At 43.0% G+C, this 26,490-nt stretch overlaps 1 protein-coding gene across 1 annotated transcript in view; it reads left to right on the top strand.

Annotated features, from left to right (window-relative positions):
* The first annotated feature begins 1,909 nt into the window (after window positions 1–1,909).
* Window positions 1,910–26,490, top strand: part of LOC111263501 (glutamate receptor 1) — a 78,728-nt gene continuing 54,147 nt past the window's right edge. Inside the window, exon 1 of the mRNA XM_022838624.2 lies at window positions 1,910–2,602. Coding sequence (XP_022694359.1) covers window positions 2,521–2,602 — 82 coding nt within the window. The 5' untranslated portion in view covers window positions 1,910–2,520. The remainder of the gene's footprint in view (window positions 2,603–26,490) is intronic.

The raw sequence follows: 26,490 nt of genomic DNA, 5'->3' as shown, positions 1-26,490 counted from the left end.
CTGTTAGGAAAGAGTGTTTATATTTAGAAAAAAACACACGTAATCAACAAAAAGTCTTGAGCGAAGGTACTGTTAGTACGAGTAAAGCGTATCTGCGCCCCGTATTTGAACTTAGAGAACCGAACCTGTCCTTGTCTTCAGTAGACAAATACGTAACTACGCCATCATGAAAGCCACTTTTACCATAAACCTGTAGCAGATTGACGTACTTTGGCAGTATAACATGTCATTGTTTATACATACGTTTGTATTTATCTTATAAGCCGGAACTTATGCGTATTGTGTCATCCTAGTATACTCTGGCCAGTACATGCTTTCTTGGCACCTAAAAATATATTGCTTTTATTTTTCAGTCTGTCCATATACAATAAATACGTTTTACCAATAGGTAATGCCTTTTTTGCTTATAAAGCTAATACCTTTGTGAGATAATACTTTTGTCATTCAAGTTGCTACGGTTAGGTGGGCGATGCCCTTTGCACGCAAATATCATTGAAATACTTTCGTTTTTTATTATTGGTAGAGAAAAAATTACGTTCTTGAAATGAACCGCTCTAATTTTCATAACGTACTATTCCTATCCATCTTGTAAGCATCAAACAGAGCATATCGAAAGTGCTCGTAGGAGCGCAACATGCTTAAAGCGATCTATTCTAGGGATTATTGCAAAAATTTGGGAAAAAAACGTTCTTCATCAGTGCTGAAGGAAAATTTAACCTTTTAAGGATTTTTCGATTTAACCACTTTCGTCCTTTATACAGCTAATAATTCGACAACGCGCCGGTTAGCTCTCAAGCGAAATCGGGACTGTGGATACCTTCGCACGATAAAACGAATATTTGTCTGACCTCAGACTTCGCTTTTACAATCCTTCCATTTTCTTTCGGAAAAACCCTCCCCGCCCCCCATTCTTCTAGATTTCCTCCTATCATTTGACGGCCATGGGCATTCCAGTCCCGTGGGAAACGCGTTTTTGTATCCAACTGCCTTTTACGCATTGCAAGAAGCAAGCCTCTTATAAACATTTTGCTTTAGGCAGGGGCGTCTCCTTATGCTTTTCCCTAACATCACTTACCAGCTTATCTTATGGACTCGTAGCAGCTTTAGCGCCTCCAAGGGCGCTTACTGTAGAAGGATCCGGAAACAAAGCAAGTGCTGCTATTACTACTGAACTGGCCCACGGCTGGCGGCCGTGAAGTCGTTGCTAACTAGCCTGAGGCTGCAGCAGAGATGGGAAAGTGCAGCTGTTAGAAAGTACTTGATGCGTGCTTTTCCTGATCCTATAAGTTCCAATGGGTCCCTCAGGAGATGGCTGTTGTTCTACCCTTTTAATGGTGGTAACAATGACGGCAACAACAGCTGCGGCGGTATGACAAGACCTGCGCAAAAAGATGCCCACAAGCTGCTCAACCCCTACAACCGGGCAGCTGCCCGTGGATGTTTATTCGCGGAGGCAGTTGTTGTACTTATCACTTCAAAGCTTTATTGTCATGTCCTCAATGTCCTATAGCCAGGCCGGCTAATTTATATCGATGCATACAACGCTTGCATACAAGGGGGCTATGCCCACATGATATTTATTGGCGTATCGGTCGGCTTGTTCACAAAATTGTATTACGTATTTTTGGGTATGTAAAATTAGCTTGCCAGTTCCCATAACGTGTTTCACTCTTTTTCTGATAGTGTACTATAGGCATCTTTGGTGGCAGCACTCGTGCGAACATCGGTCCCTTTTGCCTTCGTTCTCTTGGTTAACGGTAAATGACGTGCACGATACGTAGGCCCCTCTAAGACTGTCTGCGTGCTCAGTTTTGCCTCTCCAGAAGGAAAGGGTATGTATCCTAGGAGAGGGCGAATCACCGCATCGCCCGTCACAGAAGATCCCCATCCTCAGTCAGAAACCGGAGGTGGCCAGCACGGGATGAAATGGGTGCCACGTGCCGACGCCACGGATAATGTGAAACACCGTATGCAGCAAGATACCAGCACACTACCTAAACGCTACATGTCCAAAAAGAGCGCCAACGTAATCAACAATAATAATAACAACAACAACAAGTCACGGCCACATCGAACGGTAAAAACGAAAGGCAAAAACAGCAATAACACGAACAATAGCACCAAGTAACATTCATAACCACGTCTGTTACCTTTGTTGATTTTCATTTGGTGAATAATAGCACCAAAAACAAAGACAATGAGTGATTTTTTATATGCATTAGTCTGCTAAGCGAAGATAAATGAAGAGCAGTCGAGTGTAATACTGGCGTGACGTTTTGCCGAAATGGAGGCTGGACAGCTTGAAGAGTAGAGCTGAATGAGCAGCGTCAAGCTCTAACAGCAAGCGATGAGTTGAATAAAAGCAGCAGGGTGTAGGGCGACGAGCCGCCCGTCGCCACATGCAAAAGCTACCAAGTCAATCACGGTCGTGATCGATAATAGAGAATCGTATAGCTTGGTCGGTTTTGACAGTTTGCTTTTGCACCACGACCAGGCACACGGTGGATCACTCAGTGCACGATGAGATCCAGCTTCAGAGGGCTTAAGCTCGTGGCTCCGTTTCTTATAGCTCTACTTGTCAACGGTCTTGTCAACGTCCATGGTGAGTTGATTTGTATATATACATCATACTGATGACTAATAGATTTTCAAGGACCACATTTCATTTTCATTCGTTGATTATTCATACGTTGCTGTATCAATTTACGTACCCAGGACGTGTAAGATGCACCAGGAAATGACAACCGCTAGTATTTTCAGTGACGCACCACTTCGTGCCGTCTTTGTTGCCAACATCCATCAGAAAAAAAAAACCAATGGACATAGACAGATGGTGTAGGTATCAGTGTTTAAACGATACGATTTAGTGCTATTTATAGACACCCGCAACTAATGAAATTTATCCGTCATTTAGCTTATTTCGCCTATTGGTTGCACTAGCTTGCAACATCGCGTCTGTTCTATCGCGATTCGTTGTTATCACCATAATCTACTGCTATTATTGCAATAGTAACCTAAGGATATGCGTAGCAACTGCAATGAACTCTCTAATCTAATCTGCTGCTGTCAGAGTGCCAGCGGCGATCAGAGACATTAGAGATCACCTAGTGACAGGCAAAGGTTTGGCTTTTTCTCCTTGTTCGTTATGTTCATCCGATGCCCCAGGTTCCTATACGCTGATTTTTTTGTCAGCGTAAGAGCACAATGTCTCTTGGCGTCTGCCTTCCTAACTTCCGTGTCAGCTTTTTTTCATCCTTCGAAAGACGGCTGGTTCTAATGTAAAGGTGGCGGTGATCTCGATCGTTATAGGTTTGCTCGCCTATAAAACTTATCGACAGTTCTTCTGCCGTACAATTCGCCTCCTTATTCAAAACCATGGTATTCATAGCTCTTTGTCGACGTCTACGCCTTGTTATTTCTCGCAGTTTTCGAGAACGGGAAACGTTAAACGGTGTGTTCTTTTCCGCTGTTTGCTTCGCGTAGAAACTTGCTCTCCGCCAAGTGCGTCGCCACGAAGAGGTCACCAACTTGCTCCTATCTATTCCATGTCAGTTGGAACACATTTACTGTCAATATATAGAATACGAATCGTCGAAACTTGTATTCCTATGCTGTACTCCTTTTGTTCGTAGTTGACTATCTGCGTGTGCTTCATATACGTAGTTACCGGTCCCCGACGTCATCAGACATCACTCTCACAGTAACCAATGGGACATCGTTTCTTGCTGTCACCCTCGTTTTAACACTGCGCAACTATATAGACGATTGTCGCCAAATGTGAAAATAACGGATATGCCATTTCTTTGGTTTTGTCGGTTAACTTTGAGATGGATTGCGTTCGTGTCCTGTTCGTCTAGCAGAATCATTTATTTCAATTGAAAGGCTCAAAAAAGACGTTTTCGACAAGAGCCTTACTGGAGGCGAATTACAGGACGGTCATTTTGGTGGTACTCTTTAGGTGGTCGCCTATGGCTGGCGGAACACAGGCATGTCCTTCTCGCCGAACGCTAGCCGGCCTGTTCTTCTTATTGGCATACGCTCATAGATAGAGCTCGTTTTCCTAGCGAGTCCCTTACGTGAATGCTGCTAGAAAACGACTCCGTCTATTCTATATATTCTCCACGAACTGCGCTTGGCAGCTATGGAAGGATCCATCCGAGGGCTGCAGGCACACCGCAGCGTGCCTGTCTGTGCGCTCGCTGGTGACGGACACCCTCGCCGTTCATTCGACCAGCTGTTAACGTTAATTCCTCTAATTTACCAAATGTCTCAAAACGTTCATTAGGTCGTTATATGTTACTGATTTGCGTAGTTTTTATGTAGACCTCTCTTTGTGCGTGTTTATATGTTATAGTTATTAATTAAATGCGGCGGTTGCTGAAGTTCTAGGCCGTATAAGAAAAGCTCGCGCACGTTGTGTCACCTGCACAGATAGATGTACACTAGAGAAGGAGGATTAACTGTTACGAGTGAAGTAAATAGCGCGTATGTGATCACAGTGTATATATACGTACTTCTTCGCACCGCAGAAACTATTTTTGGCTTTACGAGCTACCAACAGATTAGACAGTACCTTAGACGGGTCCATTCAAGTGGCTATGTCATAAGAGGTATCGTATTCACCAGTAAACTATGCTCGAGACCTTCCTTAATAGCTTTCTAACAGGGAGCCTATAGTAGTTTTGTTCAAAGGGTCGAGAACTTTACATAATCTTCTTAGAAAAACCACTGGTAAGGTGATAAGTTAAGCTCAATAAAAAAAAACTTCGTTCTACTTGCCAATGCTGTGTCTGAGAGCTATTAGAAATTTCTATTATGTGAATATGAATTTGATAGGAAAAAGCCCAGCACAAATAGTCGAAAAGGTCATTGTTCTTCTAAACGATTTACACTTGACACTTCCGTAGCTACAAGCTTTTGATTTACCATGTTTTTCAGTGTAACCAAAGGACGCCCGAGCTGTTCCTCCGATGTACCCAATGTGTTTATATCCCATTTACATATTTGGCAAGAATAGTCATAGCAGAAAATGCCTCGACATACAAGTTCTGCGACGTAAACACTTCACGATTCAACAAACATTTGCAGACCTATCGTGAAGCCAATTGTGTGGGGATGGTTATCGCTCTATACAACTATAACAATTTTTTCGAAAGTGAGGATAAGGGGCACTGATGAATCTATACGTGTCCTGGTAAATAGTTGCACATTATGCGCAAGCAGGCCGTTTCCTACTTATGTCAAAATTTATACGAGTCTTAATTAAATGCAGTTAGTGTTATAATATCCCATATAGTTAGCCATTATCAAAAGCAAACAGCCGTAAACAACCATCTATATCGATATATATCGATATAAACCGAAAAAATACAATATCTAGATCGATATTGTTATTTTTTCGGTACCACTCCCTCTCTGCCCTTCTTGTTTCCGCTATCCAAGCTTTTTTGTCCTGCAATGAAATGTTTGTCCTGTTGTTCTTTTTGCCAACCTGAACAAGCGACTAACTCTACGATGACTAACCACGACTAGACTAAACTGGGTGTTGGCTTATTCTCATTGTATTTTGGTGGTCTTTTTTTTTTTTGTTATATGATTAAGGACAAACTCAGAATGACCTATTCACTCACCATCGGAATTCAGTAATAAATTGTAATTGGTTCACTTGCACCCGAAATTAAAGTTTTAGCTAAAAAATGTAAGTTAAATTCTACATTTTTGTACAGGCCGATTGATTCGTGGCTATCCACCAAAAACGGACCGAAAACCGTTGCGGTATATACAGTTAAGATTTTTTATTGAACTTGAAAGTAGAATGATATTAATCTGACGGCCAAGGTCGAGAGCCTAAACTGAAAGGTCAATATTAAAAGCACTTCGTATTATCACTTTGGTGGCTTGTTGTTCGGAAACTAGGTCAGACATAGCGTTGTTTTACTGTGAAATTCGTTTGAGTTGGTTGATTAAAATCTGGGATAGGGGAATTAATAATAGGGTACCTTCGTCCCGGTGTTGTTATTTACCAGTTGAACATATCCAGCTCTGTGCTTTCGGACGTAAAAATGTAAGGTATATATAATCCCGAATTGATCGTGCACTGCACTAAAATATAATACTTTAAAGAGCTTTTCCATAAAGCACATGCTGACGTTTATCTAACTGACAATAGGTTTTTCCTTTTTGAGAACATGCAACAATATCTAGCATAAATTATGTATCAGTTAAGATATGCGTAAATTATTTTTCTTTAGTACATTTACAAGTCCTACGCGACTCCAGCGTAACACTTTTGTAATATATATGAAATTTTCTAAGTAGGCTTGCGAACACACAAGCAATCAGATGGGGCATTTTGACTAATGAATGATATAGAACACCGTTTTTCTAATGGAGCCAAATCATCCCCATTCATTGGTGAAGAGTTTCTATGTTATTATTATATATATATTTTCTATCGGTTTTAGTTGAAGGTTATAGAATACATATGCACAAAGAGTGTTTCATTCATGGATAGTGAGCGCAGTGATCCTGACGTTCCGTCTTTTAGCTTGAAATCCATTGACTACGTTCGCCAAAGCATACCTGTCATCTCGGCGTTGCGCGCAGGGAGTTTCTGCTGCTGGCGCTGATGCTATTTAAGGGCGACGAAGGAAAGCTAGAGTGACAGCTTGGGTCAGGTCGACGTAGAAGATCAGGCTATTTTAAGGATAAGAATCGGAGCAGGACGTTTTCTCAAGAATGTTCATTAGTCCAAGACATTTTATCCACATGCCAGTGGTCCGGTTTCGTATCCTCTTTGGAGACAGATCGAACTGGATGCGGTTTCATTGCACTCTGTCGATACTAGCTCGTGTTGAAGTTACTTTGAATCAACGATATCGAGACATGGTACGTTGTAGCTGAAGGTAGATTGTGAAAAAAATCACAGTGTCCTTCGCGTGACTGGTAAACCGAAATGAGTCTGGTTTTTATGAACGAACGTCGTAACACTTGATAATCTACTGACAATTACACGACACCTGTATGCTACTTATTTTTTTCTATAATTTTCTTGCTATATGTTTTCAAAGAACTGCTACGATTACAAACTTCAGCTACGATTTACTTACAGAATCGAGGTATCTAATAAAAAAGAAAGCAATATTTAGTTGGAATTGCATCAGCGTTTTACGGATTCACTTTAGAATTATGTCAGAAATTTACTTTTAGATCGAAATGAAGCAAATACTATATAAGAACTGTTACGTTACGTTTTTATATAGTTCTTGGATTAGTCTGCGGGTATCTTATGTATAAGTAAGTCCTGATTGATAGCGGCTGTTTTTCCAAGACATTTTCTGCGACATAATATAGTAACTCTAATAATATAAGTAAGTGGCCATGTCGTAAGTTGAAAATATTTAAAACTGCAGCAATGATATAAAAAGGTCTCTTGCAGGTAAACAGGCGTGCTGGTTGTGCCTGAAGGCAGCAGATTTGTCGTCGTAAAAGAAATCATAGGCTCTTCGTACTCTTTGAGGGTACTATTGCTAGACGTCTGGGCATGGGAAACATTTTATTAGAGCATCATGAGCCGGTTATTGCGTAGCAGATATCGGCTGTAAAAATAGGAGCGGCACTACATTTTGTATGTGGCAGGTTTAAGCATATACTGTTATGTGTATTCTATAGCACATAGCAGTAGTTTATGTTTCTTCTCCACAAGGAGGGCTACGGGCACTGTAATCGTTACACAATTGAAAAATGCACCTAAGCGTTCAGTTGAAAACGTACATTTTTCGTGGCGTCCAGGCAGAGTTGGCTAAAATACACTTTCTTGTATCAGCAGTCTTAGGCGTATGTGTACGTATTTTTTAGATGGGGTTCTTTGCACTTTTAAAAATAGTCTTCACAATAATAATAGACCACGTGGTGGTCATGAGAAAAGTCGCCCACGTCTTTACGTTTGATACGACCGTATCACGTATAGCTATGGACATTTGACATTCAATAATTGCAGACAAACCGTAAGCTTGTTCCCCTAGTCGAAGTAAAAGTATAAGAAAGGCTGGGAAGATCGCGGCTACTGTATCTCCTTATTCGTAATACCATATTGTAAGACATTCATATCCATCCTAACGATAACCGGGGGTGTCGAACGCTAACAACCGTTTCAACTTCGACCCGTATCATTACCACCAGCTTTAGGCATTCAGCGGCGTGAACTAGGCAGCTCCCTTATTCATTTTGATCGTTATTAAATGAGATTGTTGGGGACGAACATCTACAAATCTGTCTAGCTTAATCTACGTAATTAGTGCCGTCTGTAAAAGCACCAACTATGTATTTGCTGTGGGAAGAAAGAGTGCCTTTGATACAATGCTTGATCATGCGTAGCCGAGTCAGAAGGCTTTCTCCGAGACTTCGTCAAGCTAACTAATTTCTACGTTCCAATAGCTCTTATCTACTGCCTCTCTTTCCGGTTTGTTTCGCGAGCAACTCACAAAACGTTTTTCGCCCCTTTATATCCTAGATCGCATCATGGATCTCGGATGACCGGCGAAATAGCGTTATAAAGATCCGTCCAAGCGACTTCTCCGAGCGCGCCGTGTCCATAAGCTGGGTGTTTGCCCACGCCAGCAGGCGTTAGCTGGTCGCCGTCATTGCAGCGGCTAATGTAAACGAGCTGGACTTCTCAGACAGCTTGCAAACCACGATCCCGGGTATGAAGACCGGGAGCCCTGCTCTTACCAACAGAATCATGTGATGAAGATGGCAATAACGGTAGTGACTCGCTATTTCGGTCACCAACTTGTCTTCTGTCTCTCCGAATGCCTTGCTTCACAACTGTCTTCCTTCCGGCTAAGTCGGTCGGTCCCTAGGCGTAAATGACCGCACGGAGAGAGAGCAATACACGAACGTAAGGCCTGCTGATCGTTGCTGTTGTTGCCGGTTTCTATACGCTGAAGCTTTACGTCCGGCTTTCGAAAAAAAGAACTCATTTTCGTCTACTATTGTTCACTAATAAGCTAATTAAGACAGTTGTGCTGGCAGCGGGGAGCGAGCAAAACCTGCCAGTCGAGCATTTATCTGATCATTACAACAGAGACAAACTAGACAAATATTACATCGGAGATGCACTAAAAAACACGGTAAAATACCATGACGCTTGCGGCATTCGACTCTCTTGCTGTTCTAACGAAACGATAACCTTACGCTAAGGGCCTTAACCTAGGATAGCTGGCGGTGGGACAACTAATCTCATTAAAGAGAAGTGAGCGAACGCTTTATTTGAAAGCTTCTTCCGGTCAACCTACATATCTCGTAAAAAAAAAACAAAACGCAATAACAAGGATTATGTCAGCTTATTATTCTTTAACATTGTACGATAACAGTGAAAATATCGAATGGAAATTAAAAAGCATGAATAATAGCAATAGATAGAGATAGAAACGTATAGAAAAAATTAAAATCGTTCATCGTAATTAGCAGTTTTCCGTCTCGGCTATTTGCTCGCTACACTAACTTGCATATGCGGTAGGCTTTAACGAAGCAATTGGGCAACGATTTCCAGTCCCAACAGAGGTGGGGCAGGGAAAATCATATACCAATCATGTAAAGCTATAGAAATTTGTTTCAACAAAAACATAAGCCAAAAGCTGAGACAGGTACATACCGAAAGCTCTATGATAGAGCAAGCGCAACAACTCTACGTAAAGCACGTAAAATGACGTTTTCCTGTTAGCCATCATCCACTATGCTTAGATAACATTTGTGACCAAATCACGCACAGTTTTTATGAGTCTTCTTTAATGAGATACGTACGAACATACGTGACGAAATTAGATTGCAACCAAGTTTAATTAGGGAATAGGGGGGAAAGTTTGACATAGGGTGATTAAGAACACTGGGTAGTTGAAATCAGTAATGTAAAATGTTTGGAGCTTTACGTCCAGCACGCGCACTCAGACCTAGACCATTACCGTGTCTCTAAAATTAACAGCCAGATATGTCATTCATTAAGCTATCTCGGGGATGAAATGGCGCTAGAGCTATGTACTTGTCCGTAGGTGAAAACAATGTGATAAGTATTATTAAACAATTGCATAGGACGAACAGGTAAGATCTGCGCTAATTTCCAGCCAAAGAGTTGATACTTTCTGCCAGTGTTCTACGTTTTCGATGTGTAAAAATGAGCTTTCTGTGTAAATAGTTTACCGCTTGGGTCACGTCAAGTAGGGACACACTTGATCGCTATGCTTATGTCCTACTCAGTCGGTTTTTAACAGGTTTCACTTTTTTGCCTTTTTACGGCGTGGAAGTTGTTTTGTTTGGCACAATCTGGTACAGGCGGGCCAACGCGTCTCAGCAGATTGAGCAGCGAAATGCCAATGTCGAATCTAGCTATTCGTGCGCACGTTCTTCTTCGGCGATATCGTTTCCGTGCATTTTTTTCGTTGCTTTTCTCTGCTACAGAACGAAAGGCACACTCCTTCACATAAAATAGGGAAGCCGTTCGTGAAAATTTCGGGCGCCGGGCAGAACTGCCCGCTTGTCATGTAACTGTAGCGTCTCGACCTCGGTTTGGCCAAAGCCCCTTAAAACACTACCCTTCAGCCAACTTAGTCCATCGCTGAGATTTTTAGGGACGTGCCACTTACCGAAAACGTAGGGGCCCTTCTGTTCAGGCTTCTGCATTACTTCCGCTTTTCCCTCCGACATGACCCTCGCCCAGTGGCCAGTGTCGCGTAGTTATTAGTATGTCCGCCGTATCGACCGTTCGCCGCTGTGGGCTCTGCGAAGCTTCTAATCTTTATTTGCTTGCGCTCAAGAAAGACGTTGGTTGAGTGGGACTATTTGTTTTAGAGCAGAGCAGACCGGTGTAGGGTATTCCAGTTCCTTTAAAGTGAACCCTTCGGGTTCACGCGCGTGTATTAGATACGAGGGTAGTTTTGTGCTATAGTTGCGGGTAATAGCTAGGAAGAAGTGAGCTATGAAACTGGATAGCTTATCAGGACACAAGTCTGGCTTCTTCTTCAGTGAAGTTCCGGACTAACCGCAAGTAAACTATTCGTGGTTTTCAGAACTCGCGTTTTTGCATTGAACAAAACCTGGAGAGAAAGTTATAACTTGTGAAAAATAAAAAATCAGAACAGGGATGATTATAGAACATTACAGGTAAAACGAAATCGAAAAACGGCATTTTCCGTTTACGCCAAGCTGTTAAATAGGACGGTCAAACCTTCAGATCGAATCGTTAATTTTACCGCACACATTAATCTGTACAATAATTATCTGATCGCTAATCTCGTACTTGAGTGCAGTAATAGCCTCGAGCGTAGCTCGATTTAACACGATGCGCAATGTTCCTCAGGAATCTATAGAGTTTTAAACGCTAGGTAAATAAGGTAGTAAATCAAAAAGCGCGTTTTTTTCTCATTTCAAGTTCCATATCGTTCCCTTCATAAATGTATTTTGAAACGAGTCGCTGCATCAGACCCCTCCGCCCAGTAGAAGGGGTTGTCACCGCTGTGCGGCGCCCTGACCTGAACGAACAATAATATTTCTTGTAGATATTTTATGTTGGTCCTTTGTTAGAGATTGCGGAATCCCTGACTGGATTCCTTCCCTGGCAAAATCGTAGGATAACGTATTAGTGATATGCATATTGACGAAAACAGAAAGAGGCACCAAAGCAACTGACACAATGACTGCTTATGTCGAGGGTTGAGAAGTGTTGTTCTTTTAACCCCTTAATCCCAATGTTATGTACATAATATCTATACAGATCTCCGCAGCTCGTTTCGCCGATTACATTTGTGCGCACGTACGATTCACACGTGCAAGGAACGTCATCTACATAGAACGCTTTCACACCGCGTCACTATATACCTGATTGGTGTTCTTATCTTGAAGACCTGATCATATGTTGTATAGTCGTGTAGATAGATAGGTTGCATTTTATCAGCTTGGTGACGCTCGGTATCGTCGGCCAGTTCGAGATTGTTTGAAACGTCGCGGTCAGCGATGCTGGCTGTGTAGCAGCCAATAGGCGCAAGCTCGGTTTTCGCGGGCGACCAAAATGTTATTATTTAACTAAACAACACTACGTTTTCTTTATATATATATAGGTGGACTGAAACTGTAAATTTTCTATACTATATGTTAGAATTCTAGTGGCAGTACATTAAACGAGCTTTACTCTGATTCATACTGGGGGGCGAATTATCGACTTTAGTCGACTTGCCGACCCAAATGGACGGTGGCTATTTGCTGTTCGGCTGTCCGGCTCACAAAGCTATTTCAAGCTTCTCATAGCCACTGGTATAATTAAAAATAAGTATAGTGAGATCAATCTGACTGCCTAATGGGCAATTCAGCATAGCCTCACAGAAATCATACCCCTGCTAATACCCCTGCGTGTTTTTCAATGAAAGGAATCGGTAGAGACACGCTGACAGGTCCCTCTGAGTACCAGAAAGGGATTTTACTTAATGTGTCGCTTTGCACGGGGCCATAAGAGTTCCATAGTTGTGTTTGAATTCTAATTAGAAACAATATTTCTGAAGAATATGCTAGCCATGCTTAGTAGCGTACGTAGAATCGTGCAGGGATTATTTCAAAACTCTTGGAATCGTTGTGCTGCGTAGAATCTACCCGATTTAGGCTCTAGCGCAATACGTGTCACTATTACCGTTACCTATCATGATTATTAGTAATAGATATACATATATAATAACTCTTTTGAAAGGGGTTAATTTACCTGTGTTTAAGAGGTAACAGCAAGCATTACTCGTATACTATAAAAATATACTACTTCTAATGCTGTGACAAGCAAATTCGGCGGACTTTGAGATTTCTTATTAAATTATGCGCCGCTAGCATACGAAATTGGTAGTAAATACTTCAGCCCTTTAAAGGCTCATCGGTAAACACCGGTTAGGTTAACCCCCTGGACAAGTGAGTTTAAAAGATAGCATCTTTTAGTCCGCTAAATCAACGTTTAGTGGTTAAGGTTTTTCCTCGAAGGCCATAGCGTTGTGAAAATTCATTAAAAGTTGCCGAAGACAAAGAGGTGCTAACTGAAAGCCCAGCACGTGAATGGTGCATACGTTTTAAGAATTGAAATTGGAGTGTTGAAGGTTAGTGGGATGATGAATGAAATGTCGGGATCCGAAGGACAGGAACGCATTGCCGCAATCGAGTGGCTTTTTGCAAAGGCAGGGCCTAGAATGTAAAGGCTTCCAGCGGCACCTGGCGTTCGACATGTAGCGTCTTGCCGATGACGAAAAATTATGATGCGAAAACTGAGTAAACAATGGATTTCCCGTGAATTGATTCCAGGCCAAAAGCAAGTATATGTAATCTAGGTCACGTGGGATTTGCGGAACTTCAATCAACACAAAACCCGCTTGCAACATATGGTCACTATAGGAAAAAGATGGTTCAGCTTTTACCATTAGCCGGAGAGGAACCAGGCGAGAGATAGTCGTCATACTATCTCAATATGACTCAAGGAATTGATGGACCGTTGACATGGAAATCGGAAGCATGCTGTCTTTCTACTTAGTGACAACGCCAGACCCTATCGTCGTACTTCCCGGATCAAACAAAGAAATAGTTAATGGTGGTTTCAACCTGATTATTCTTCTAATTTATATCCTAGAAAAAGCAACCGAATTGAGCAAGCATATCCCGAGAAATAGAGCAATCGTGTAGGCATCGCGTGTAGGGGATCGCGAATCGTAGGCAAAATTAGCACTTTGGCCCAACTAGTTTACCACAATATCGTTCAATATGCGCCTATAATGTGCCGCATATGTGGGACGTAGGGTTAACGAGTTAAGGCTTCCCGAGCTATGCACATGATTTACGCAACATATGAAAACGGCCTGAAAACAGATTAGACTACCTCGACGAGTGTTATGTGTATATATGGACGACTATATAAACATACTGAAACTAAAAGTTTCAGAGGGATCATAGACAGAAATTGATTGTTGTAGAAATTGCAGTTGTTTTTTAGGTATAACCGATTACCAAAAATGTAGAGATCAGGTATTGTCTGGGTATATACTCTGAACCATATCTGTGCCCTTATACACGCGCTGTCGCATATAGGCGCTATAGTGATGTCAATTCAGATCGATGCCAATTTGCTCGGAAGTCTACGTTAAGCGAAGCACGAATCACCGGAGCATGACACTGCCTAATGCCTCAAGCTGTAGCCACGTTTGGAGACAGATGATCCGTTGGTTAACATGCGTTGTTCCGTTCTCGTCATGGCGGAACACGCGACCAAGTAATCGAGTCATTTCTTGATAACTGTTGCGTAGCCTCCAGTGACCGAAATATGGTATTACATTCATTTGTGCCAACCTGTCGATCGACTAAACACTAGGGGCAAAGTCAATGATGCCGCTATACTGAATAGCACACAACGATGAAGGCACACTCAACTACGATTGCTTACGTGTGATATTTGGTAGCGTCGACGGAACGTCATCGTTATAGTAAAATACATATGAACGGATAAACACCAACGTACCGAACAATGTTTGCTCAAAGAGTTTATCTGCCGGATAGGATAGAAACGTTTGTCAATCCTGCTAAAGGAAATAACCCTATACGTAAGGACCTATGTGCAATAATTTGAGATATAAACTTGGGTTTTTCTACTTCGTTTTATATCTTATAGTTTCTTTAGACACCGCTCTGGTTTCAGAGCGATGGTGTGGCTAATTACTCAAAATGATCCTAATTACATTGAGTTAAGAATCGGACGGACAAAGCAACGTATAATTACCGATGAGAATCTTTTTTTTTGCGAACTGGAACTTAATATTCGTTGATCATTGACATACTTTATCATTTATAATTTCACTTGCCGTTGGCTTCACTGTTACGATATGTAGCAATGTCGTTTGACCCTGTAAAAGTTCGGGGTCCATATTCCTTACCACGCCGCATCGTCGGCATAGTCTTTTCTGACGCTTCGAGTTTCCGTCTTTAGTTAGATGGTTTTTGAAGCAAGCTTTGTCTTGATCCATTTGTTCTCCCGCATTCTCTGAGACGAGCTTTGACTGGTTCGCAGCGTATTAACGCATAGCGTATTTACTTCAAGGGGTCACTCGTGTCATCAATATAGCTTTTCATAGCAGATCACTGCAGCTGTGTCATCGTTTGCAATTCAGATATCAGTTCTTACTGGGTCTTGATTAGCAAAGCCAGATTTAGCTTAAAGTATTCGAAATTCCAGGAAACAGAAACCACTAGTGATGCAGTCATTTTTCCAGCGGTGGGAAATAGCAAGTCACACTGGGACTCCTTTAGTGCAGGGGGCTGATTAGAGCGACGTGCGACCACGCAAACGCCTGAAAGTTACACAAATTATTCAACTTAATCTAAAAAAATGGGTTAAATGTATAACATTCCTGTCAATTCAATCATGTCTACACATCGAAGAGACCTTCGTGTGATTCTAGTAGAAATTCTAGGGGGCTTCTGGGATAGTCAAGCGTATACTAAGCCGAAGAAATCCCACATAGAGTGCCGTTGTCTTTTACACTACCTATCAGCTTGTTTAATACAGCTAATCAAGCTATTGTTAGAGAATAAGGAACATTTGTGCACGGGACTAGCGTTTGAGGCCCTCTTTTGGGTAGCTTCGCAATAACAGACTTCGCTACTAGATAGACTACTAACTTAGCGAAGCTTCTGTAGCCCTGTTGCTATAGAGGAGAACAGGGTCGGTGTCTCTATTTTTTGAGTTCGCTTCTCATTAGAAGCGACTGTGGAAATAGATACACTACTAGTTAATTACTGCCCTACTGCATATCGCGTATGTTTTCATTTTGTTGAAAAATCGGCGAGTCTCGTCTCGTCTCGACAAAGGATCGAGAAGTTTTATAATTATAGAGAATATCAAAATGTGTGTTGTTTATTTCCCCCTTGTTGTGAAATCAATACTGTTCGAGCCATTATATGAATATAAAGCGTAGAACGTTTTTGACAAATCCAGTAACGTAACCGGCCGAATTAGCTATGCAGTTCCATTGCTGCCAGTTCACCCTCGTCGCTATAGAGTTAGCGTTGGCCGACTTTTCCATACAGGACGAACTTACGCTCCGCAATCTATTTTCCACGTGCCGTCCAAACGAGTATTACTGACTGAATTTTACATAGACCTGTCGATGAAATGAGGATAGACCTAACGTGTTCAGTCCTCATACGTACTATTTGCATACGTAGTAGGTAAGTAGAATCCGTTTTCGACTATTAACTGTTAATCGTCTGAGAATTTCTCCTAGTCAGAAACTTTTCGCAGCTATGTTAGCTATAGTAGCAGCTATCAATAAGATATGACTGGCGGCTCCAATAGACGATCATATCAATACTCATCAGGACAACTCGATAGGCCACGCCTCGTTCACAGTCTCGCCAAAGTCACACAAAGTATGATACCCATGTGCAGGTTGACGTGTCAGCGGCGGCGACGGTAGCAGTCTGCTAGAGCTAAACATCAGCATCCATATATTATCGTAATGCCTGCTCTGCCTCGTCGCTAGTCGTTTAAAATTTCGAACTCGCGGTCTCCAACATGTATAACTAGCGCTGTCATATACCTACTCGCAGCTGTAGTCAGTAAGCCACAGCTTATGAGCTCACTCTGTGACAGGCTTGCGGTGTTGGCCGACCACAAACGAAAATCACCGTTTTGCTTTGCCCATTTCTTTAACACCACGGTGGTCTGCTAACAGATTGGTAGCCACCAACGCGGAGGAAGAGAATGCCCGTACCCGACTTGGTCCGCTATCAAAGTAGGAATTTAAGGTGGTTTATTATGAATCCCAGGCAAATATTGACGACACCTGACGGCCTACGACTGCCTCGAAGGTCAAAAAGAACCCCCACGGCATCCGACGTGTACGAGCGCAGGAAGCTCCGTTAGCTCGAGCTTGCAGTCCTAGACATGGAGCTGATAAAGGGACGCAGGAACTTCTTATCGGAGAATCACTCCAAATAAGGCAACTGCGACCGGCCAAACAGGCGCGTTCCTATCTTTGAAGCGAAGAACCACACACGGATTATGTGGCACGTTTAGTTTGATGATTACTTTAAAAAATAAAAAAGGATAAAACATTTAGTACAATAACAAAAAAAGTTTATTTGTTTTTGTCTAAATACGATGATTACGAAACTGTGATTGTTACTTTGAATTGAATCTGTATTCAAACTTGCCTTCTGGCTTCAGGAAAATTGTATGAATATTGAAGTGTGTCAAGAATGGGAATTCTAATATTATTAGAGTAGCCAGCAGGATAAGAAAACAATCGACGACATGCCAATACTTGTAGATGTCTAGCAAGTGCAAAAGGGATCTCTGCCTCTTTGCCGAATCGCTAGGTATCTGGACGTTTTGTTTCTGCTGTCTTCGCCGTCGGCGTCGCCTCTTTCGTCTTTGGCTTTACGGCCGTCGCCCTAATCGATGTAATTATTTCTGTTATTCGATACTGTTTGTTCCCGTTCCTTTTCTGTATCTCGACACCAACGACCGTTGACGTATCCGCATTTGCTGTCGTACGCGGCGGCGGCTTGCTGATATCACAACGCCTGCTGATTTCCGTAGATAGGACGGCTTTTTAATAGCCATCTGTCCTATTCAACACAGCTGCGCCCGAACCTGCTATAAGACAAGCGAGCAAGTGACGGAGGGGCACTCACACCGCATAAGCATACAGCCTGACTGAGAGGTTTTGGTCAGGTGACGCTTATGGTAGCGGTGGTATTGGTCGTGCGCCGCTTCATGGCTTGCCACGGACAGGGCACGCGTCTAGTGTGACCGTTCCACAACTATTCCGCCGTGTGGATTTCTCTTTTTGCCTCTGTATCCGTCTTTCTGTGGCTGGTGCTTTCCCTATGACGAGCAGCTCATCTTACCAGCCAGCAACGTGCCCAGCTGCTATCGGCTAGCCTGCGTTCCTTTAACTAATAAAGCGCTGGCAGAGCTTTCTGTTTTCGTAACAGCCACGTTTCCAAGTAGATGCTCTGACGGACTAATGCCCGACGCCCGTCGGTAACTGTCGTGACACCGGTTCAACAACATCGATATATGGCCACGGAGAGGTCAGAAACAGTCGGCCACTTTGGAGACTGTTACTGTGACCTCTGTGAAAATGCCTGGCTCTGCGCGGGCCAACGACGACGACGACGAAGTTCCTGTCGGATCTTCATTCGATTCGTTTCGTTGCTCTCTTCCTTTATGAAGCATAATTCAACAAAGATAAAAAAAAAGTTTCAAAAACCCAAGTTTCGTACGTACACAAGAAAAGTCTGTGCAGTGCTAAGTTGCCGACTGCAAAAAACAATCTTTTAATTTTTAAGTAACTTATCTTTTTCAATAAGAAATATTGTAAACAAGCAGATAATTATGCTGCTGTTTCATCTTGCTAGCTTACCCTAACAGCAAAATGCTGTTTACTCGATCCATCAGCAATTTCATAAGGAACTAGTGAGCGCCAATTTTTTCTACCTGCTAATGTACCATAAAAACCCGAATCTGCTACTGTTCGCCATCATGGCGAACAATTCCTTGAAGAGAAAACCAACTTTTCATATAAGAACTTGTTAAGAATTCGGCATTTCTGTTAATGGATCTATTAAAAAAAATAGGATTATCATAGTGATTTTGTGCAATGGTAAATCATAATTGGACCAAGACGAAAATGGCTTCCTATTTTGGTGTGTCGCCTATTAATACACTTATAGGAAGTTAAGTATGTCGTTGCCGTCAGTAATAGAATAGAATTCCCGTACCTTATGATACATGGAGTTCCCCTGCCTTCACCTAAATGCGCGGGCAAAATTTGAAATTTTCGTAGGCTGCGCACCGGGCGGAGAGGAGAGCCAATATTACAGCACAACACGTATACAATGTATATGGGTAGTTCGCATCAACTGACTGATAACATTGACAGAACTGTGCATTTGCGGTACGCACAGAACTGCCGATAACAGTTCCCCCCTATATACCTTACTTAGCCGTTTTTTCTTTCGCACAAACTGCTTTTTTGTTCGTTCACACAGTTGCCAGAAAACAAATACAGGTTAGCAAAATGCGGATAGAACCGATCGCGTTAACGATCATCAGATTGAGGTGACTACAGTCGAGTGGCACTTCGTAGCAAGCGTGTATACAAATGCCCACGTTTCACGCATGTGTATTTGTATAGTTGCAAAACGTTTTTTGAGAGTTGCGAGCCCTCGCGCAAGCGAATGAAGGGATCAGCGACAAAGTTTGATTTCCTTGCGAATAGCCAATTGTGTGTAAACCTCAGGGAAAACAGCAATGACTAGTGATCTTCCTGTGATTCCTCTAGGCTTAGTAGTAATCTGCGACGCGTCGACTGAAAAAATTCTGAGAAGCACATGGATCGATGGACATCGAGTGACAGTTGATAGCCTCATAATACCACCGACCCATCGTGTTCGCACGTGAGCTCAAAAGAAAGGATCTTACGGTCGAATGAGACCTACGAGCCATAGGCCCAATAGCACTTCTACTCATCTTTATCTCTATGTACGCGCATACCCGAGCAATGTGGCGTCTAGAATAGGGGACTACGAAAATTCCATCAAACATTTGTATATAGCAAGCATTGAGCACTGTATATAGATAATCTGAGAAACGAACGGCGTTACAATGGCAAAAGATTTCAGGCAGACTTAGTATAGAAGCACGAAAATAGTCAGGGTAAAGCCTTCACCATATGTGAACGATGTACAGAACTACAGTTCATAAAAGTAAGGAATCTGTAATTGTTTGTAGCGTGATATTTGAGGGCTTACTACAAGATAGATGTCGAAAATCAATGAGTCATTACACAATACGTCAAACTAACGTGCTGTCATCGATGTTGAAACGTGGCAAAATTCTACTCACTAGGTCGCGAGATAACCTTGCTTTTCAATGATTATTCTTACATAGATCGTTTCTATAAAGTACGCTTCATGAAATCCATTCCTTCGTCAGCAGTTATAGCGTTTTCTTGGCCGACCGTTGGTTTAGTTTTTCGCAACCTTTCGTTCTGGGGTCCTTTTTGTATACTCGTTCGAAAGCCGTTATGTAGTGCCCTGTAGCAGCGTAACCTCCATATTCGCAGATATACTACATTATAGGCGCCGTTGACAATCCATCCACAAAATCCTAAAAGGGTATTCATTCTTTCAACGATGAGATGCGCAAACAAACTCTCAGCTTTCACTTCAATGGTTCCAATAGTCGCTGTTCTACGTAGCCCTAAAATTTGTTTTATAGCTGGGTCCGCGCTAAATCTTCTAAGATAACTGATCCTTTATGATGACTTTATCATTTGAGGCAATGGTATACGTGTCCACATATACGTATATCATCCGCGTCGCAACAGCGTCTATTTAGGCCCGCATGCACTCCACTTTCCAAGTACCAATGAATTCTGCATGCATTGGCAACGGAACCTCTCAGCTTAATTGAGCGATGAGTTCTACCATTCCTAGAATCTGTTAGGTTAGATTTTAGTGAGGAAACCTTTTTCTACATAATGGCTATGAGCTGGACGTCAAGGAACGATAGTATAATAGATTTTATGCCTCACTAGCTGAAGATTATACGCTCACCAGTTACTTGTTCGTGGAAGCTCATTTGAACGGACGTGTCAGTATGATTTTCCCGTCTTCTAAGCGATGAATGACAACAAGGACGTACGAGTACAAACAATAAGCATGCTTGAGCGAACCGCTAATGTAACGTTGGGCAATTTTTTATTATTTTCGTTAAGAAACCTATCAGTTGTGGACTTAGGAATCTCTTGTTGGCCTATTGTAAAAGGGCACATAAACTACCAAGCAACCGGTTTTCCGTGCCCTTTTTTTCTTGCGTACTCGAGAATCTAACGTGGCCCCACCAATCCGCAGTTTCGTGGCATTAGCCCCATTTTTCATACGAATGACTGCTCGCCTAAGATCCCTACGTCTCGTCTAGGACCAGCCCGACATGCCGTGCTCTCTTTGACACAACAGCGTTCTGACGATGAAAGGATGACTGCAGCACTCCGACGTGAATCGCATGGATAACGGGCTCAGTGCGGGGGCAAAGACAGTCGAAGGAAAATAGAGGGCCGGACGAAGATGGGTCCGAGCGGTAACAGCCACCGCGACAACCAATACAACGGCCACCGGCATCACCGACACCCATTCTGCTCGTCTGTTTTAGCTGCTGTTCTTGGTACATCATGCGTTTCATCCCCTATATAGAACTGTATGGTCCCTTTATCTTTCTCTTCCTGAGACAGTGTTTTGGCAATGCTTACGCACAGCCGAGGGGTGTTGCAAAGCATTCGTAGCCTGAAGTCAACAAGGTGACTAATGTGGCGTTGAAAAGATATGGTAGTCGCTATGGCATATAGATTTATTACATTAATATTTGTATATAGCGGAAACGAGTTGCTTCCCTAAGAGAACCGTCATGATTACATTCATCTACCACGGAGAACGCGCTTAGGCACCTAGCTGGCTGTGCAGCATAGAATTCTTTAGATAGAATAGAGGTACTTTTGATCTCCACAATACAGGAACAGGCGGGAAAAGAAAACAGGGACCGGAAATATGACGATTGCATTCCGTGTTCGGCCTGAACCAGTGGCCGCAACAGGGCTAGCTGAACACAGACACGATACATGCTTTTCGAGGCACGACACTTCTTTAGCTTTTAAGCTAATCTAAGCATCGGTCCAGTAAGTTTGTGTTCTTATATGACGCGCACCGGGGACGTTTGCCGCTTCGTTGCCGTCAAATCAACCTTGTACTGCTGGACAGGGCTGTGGGAGACAGTGGTGCTTTATGCGTGACCTCAACAGACGTTCCTGGAGCTATGCCACCACAAGCCGAGTTAAAGCAGACAGCTCGTTGGTTAAAGAGACTGACTGACTGATCGAGTGAAATGAGTGTGTATGAGAGAGGGAGAGAAAGGAAAAGAATAGCACTGGTCTTCAGTAACAGAGGTCGGTCAAGACGTTCTTGGTATTATCGCCGTCAGTCATTAGACGGACAGATCAGGCCTCTTTATTGTGAGTCTTTCCCACGATGGCTATGCCAGCGGAATTATTTTACAATCGCCACAAAATTCATCCTGACCGAGGACTCCGAGCAAACACTCAGTATTTCCGGGTTGAAGCCGTACTGATAGCAACAGTAGCGGTAGACTGACCTAAGCAACCGCAAGTTTTAGTCTTCTTTCTAAAGAGATTAAAGACAAAAAGAAGATACAGGTGAAAAAACGGATGGGAAAAAACGAACGTATTACATTTTGTGTCGTAGAGCAACACTTCAGCGTGGCTGACCGTCTTGCAATAGCGCCAATATAGTGGATAGAGTAGGCAGCCGGTAGGCGTACAGCTTATTTTAACAGCAATTAAGGTAGAAGTCACCGTAGCTGAAATGACTGGATGTATGTCCAGTGCAGTGTTACATGATTTTGTCGCGGAAGGCCGTGGCAGATTGCGTTGGCTAAAGACCTCCAATATCCTCGCTATGTGAGTCTAGACGAACATCCAGCTCAGCTTAATTTGGGGGCGGGACGCCGGCGAAACATCTCCTTAGGCAATGGACGAAATGGAACATAGAGTATGAGGTGGGGGCATGGGTAAATGAGGAATCAGGTAGAAACAGAAACAAACTGTGCCCTCTACTGCACTCACCTCCTCCTTCTCTTACTCCTTCAGCTCGATGAGTTCCGCCCGATGTCTATTCAATTACTTCGCCTGTAGCTGAACAGTCAGAAAGAGGAGTCACCAACCTGCTCCTAATGGTGTGGCTTTTGTTGAAAAAGTCGAGTTCCCTGAATGATGTTCATTGCATTTTTCTCTGGCCAATTGCTGAGGTACGTGGAAGCGCAAAAATACTTGGTGTAGGCGACATTTTTAGTATTTACAGGATAGAATACTTCCGGTCGCGCACTTTTGAGCCATACATATATAGCGCAACAGATGATACGCGAAAAATAGAAATCTTTACCAATGAATATTCGGTACTTCGTTAAAAAGTATAACAAAATATGTGTGAGGCTTTCTTACAAAGTTAAGAACCTGCATCCAGCGCCGTTCGTTACAAACTCAATCAACGTATTCAGACGATCACATTCCCTTAATGAAGCTTTTGAAGCTAAATAAGCATGGCGAGCAAAGGAAGTTCATAATGCTTTTTTTGAAGCCTAGCATGCTTGAAATCCTACAACTGTAGTATTACTTAGTTAAAATGAAAAATGAGCGGAGTTGTATCAGAAGTTGAACACATTGTCAGACACACGACAAAACAGAATCTGCTTTGTGCTCGGAATTGACACAGACTCAGCATCGTTAAAAGTGTCAGTCAAGAAATGAAAGTAGAAATCGTAAGACAAACGAGCAACCTTAGCCGGCTTTCGCAGGATACTGCCCTTGGACAACCTTGTCCTCTCTCAGAAAGGAAAGACATGTCACGAGCCCGAAACTACTTACGGCAGTAGATGCACAAGATGCTCTCGGCACAGTTGCAACTGCTTCGACCGATTCGCCTATGTTTTCCGTGTAACCACCTCAAACTACTTTCTAGTCACCACTGTACGTTACAGATACACTAGAGCTAGCAATGGTGGTGGCGTATACCGAGGCAGCAGGTAGACCTTACAGCTTAACAGTCTCACAGCTCGAGGCTCTGTCGACAGGAGTTGGGAGAACGGAAGACTAACTTTCTTATTCGTGCGTGCGAACGTGCACTCAGAATGTACGCGCACTTGCCTGCGTACGTATACATGTGGACTGACACCGGCAACGGAACCGATGGCGGGATCAGGCAAACTGCCCTCAGGTGATTTTACTGGTCCTGCATCGGCTTCCTTTCGTAGCCGCCGCTGTTGACCGCGAAGGGCGGCTGTATAGTTGCTGGGAAAACTGCAAGGACGATGGCAACGACGGGCTGGCGAAATGAGGCGAGGCGAAGTGACATGCAAGGTCAGCATTCATTTGCGCTGTACGAGACAAACTGCTGGTGCGGCATTTTGTCCCGTCGTCCGTGTGCACGAGTATGCGAAAGTATGTACGTGTGTAAGTGTGTATATCTGCACTTGGTGGGTCTGTACGTACCTCGTATGTGAGTGTTCCTGCCGCCATTTTAAGGTAGCTAAAAGTGACATGACGACGCAAAGATATAGGGAAGTTGCGACACGTAACACAGCTTTAGTATTTGTTCGCGAGAGCTCTTCGGCTGGCTTGCTCGCCCTCGGGCTCGATTCGGCCTTTGCTGCTGGCCGTGGTTACTGCGATGAAAACAAGCTTCACGCTACGCGAACGCGCCTCACGTTCAAAAGAAGGAGCGAGAAACGAGGAAGGGTAACTAGGTAGAAACCGTAGAAAGAGATGTAGAACATAGAAAGAAGGAAAACACAACACAGTACCGTTAGAGACCCCTATTGCCCCGTGGCGAAGCCCGCTAGTGTTAGTCCACGTGTTAATACCATAACCTTGTCCGACAAACTAATTCAGCCACGTATCTTTGGCTGCCTTCGGGGTCCCTACCGGCAGCTGCCAACTGGCCTTACCCAGAGCATTTTCCCCGTCGTTACCGCCACCACCACTACTACCAATGGCACAAACCATCGTCAAGGCTTCTAACTTGCACAGACGGCCGTTTTTCCGGTATCCCTGCTCCTCTTCCTGAGGCCTTCCTACTGAAGTTATCGGTTTACATCCTCGCAGAGGTCGCTATTAGTCGTCCTTTCAGAAGTCTAAATGGCGTTCTTGCAGCCAGACGCTACACCGGGCGTTAAGAGAAGATCAGCCGACGAGATTAGTAAACATGGAGTTTTTGCGTGATACGCAAAGGCTGTGAGCCTTTCGCTAGCTCGGCATCGGCGGTCAGCTTTTGCGGGACTTTGGAGCTTCTACAGTTGGACTGAGATCGTGGCACCACGCGCTAGCCATGCTGACAGGCCAGATGCGTGCACATCGGCGTTCGCCATAGCACTAGGAAGCAGAAATGCATGAATCTGAGAACAATGGCTTTGTCCTGGTAATACATACACATATGTAGAGGAAGAGAGTGCACGGATGTTGCCGATGGTCGTTGGATAGTGGATGGCTTGGGAAAGTTCAAATACGTGTAGAAGGCGGGGGCTCGTCGCCGAGTTAAGAGGGGGGACAAACTGCACGAAAGGTTTCACTGAAGCTCTTGAAGCTGACACCGAACCATTGTAGGAACAGCTACTGTTGTGTGGCATTTCATTAAAAGCAGCAGCTTGTACGAAAGTATCACAGATCAGAAAAAGAGCGCTTATATCTATATAGTCTCAACTCAAATAAGAATTATCATATAATTCAATTGATCAATGAAGGGTGTGTTCCATGCTTTCGCTTAGTAACGGTCTGCGGCAGAACTATGACAAGTTGTACAAAACTCGGTAGGATACGATTGAAACGAGTACAATGTTTAAAACTGTCATTGTGGATTAGTTTAGTCTGAAACTTTGGATAGGCAAAATGAGGGCAAACATGTTAATGAGCTTTAAACAACGAGAAAGTATTTTGTAAAGTGTTGTAGGCGAGCGAAACGAATCTCCCTATTTGTCAAAAAATACAACATAGAAATAACAAAGCTATCTCGAACGTTGTAGGTGTTGAACTCTTGGTATCTGGCGGAAATTTCGACGGTCGCCGTAGGATATGCGCAGCTAATTCACGTTAAACGTTTTTTTAGCGTTTTCAATAGAACGTACGATTATATTTATTAAAAGTCTTATTTTAGTGTGGGCAGTTCATCTTCTTATTTAAAGAGCATCACTTCTATAACGTTCAAGCAGACAATTAAGCTAATGTATAGACCATGTTTTTCTAGGGTAAACATCAAAAAAACTGTCTGTATTTCGAAAATACGGAGAGGTGCGTTTACTCTGTTATCGTACTCGTAGTCAAAACATAATACCGGTCTAAAGACTCGTGTTTTAGTTGGTTGAATATAGTTTAATATGTATTTGTTTTAACTTACATGTTATCTGTATCCCCATTAATCTACGATAGAATGAAACTCTGTAAGGAATGTGGAGCGAGAAGCTAACCCTTGCCTTTAACTTCGTCTCTCTAGAATTGTATGCACGTAAGTTATTTAAAAAAAGCAGGTTAGGACTCTTAAAGGGAATTTCAGGCCGAGGGGCTAAAACTACTGCTCGAAATCATTATGTCAAGGTCGATAATATGCGTGAACGGCGATGTGTTTTCATAGAACAGGTTTTTTCGTTACTAAGTCGACACTTAAAACCAGGACTTATCTGTCAGTTCGAAGTGGTTCCTTTACGAGGCCCTAGTCTTTGACTGTTATTCAAGCATCTTCTGCAAGATTATTGTGCGCTAGGTTATCGAAGCATTGTTGAAGACATTTGCCACGTGGCGTTGTAAACGATTAAGGTTGGTTGCGAGAAACTGAAGATTACACAGTATACCCCTCTTA

The sequence above is a fragment of the Varroa jacobsoni genome, unplaced genomic scaffold, assembly GCF_002532875.2.
Source record: "Varroa jacobsoni isolate VJ856 unplaced genomic scaffold, vjacob_1.0 scaffold_772, whole genome shotgun sequence".
Classification (NCBI taxonomy): domain Eukaryota; kingdom Metazoa; phylum Arthropoda; class Arachnida; order Mesostigmata; family Varroidae; genus Varroa; species Varroa jacobsoni.
The sequence above is the reverse complement of the archived record's forward strand: the minus strand, read 5'-3'. Positions and strand labels throughout refer to the sequence as shown.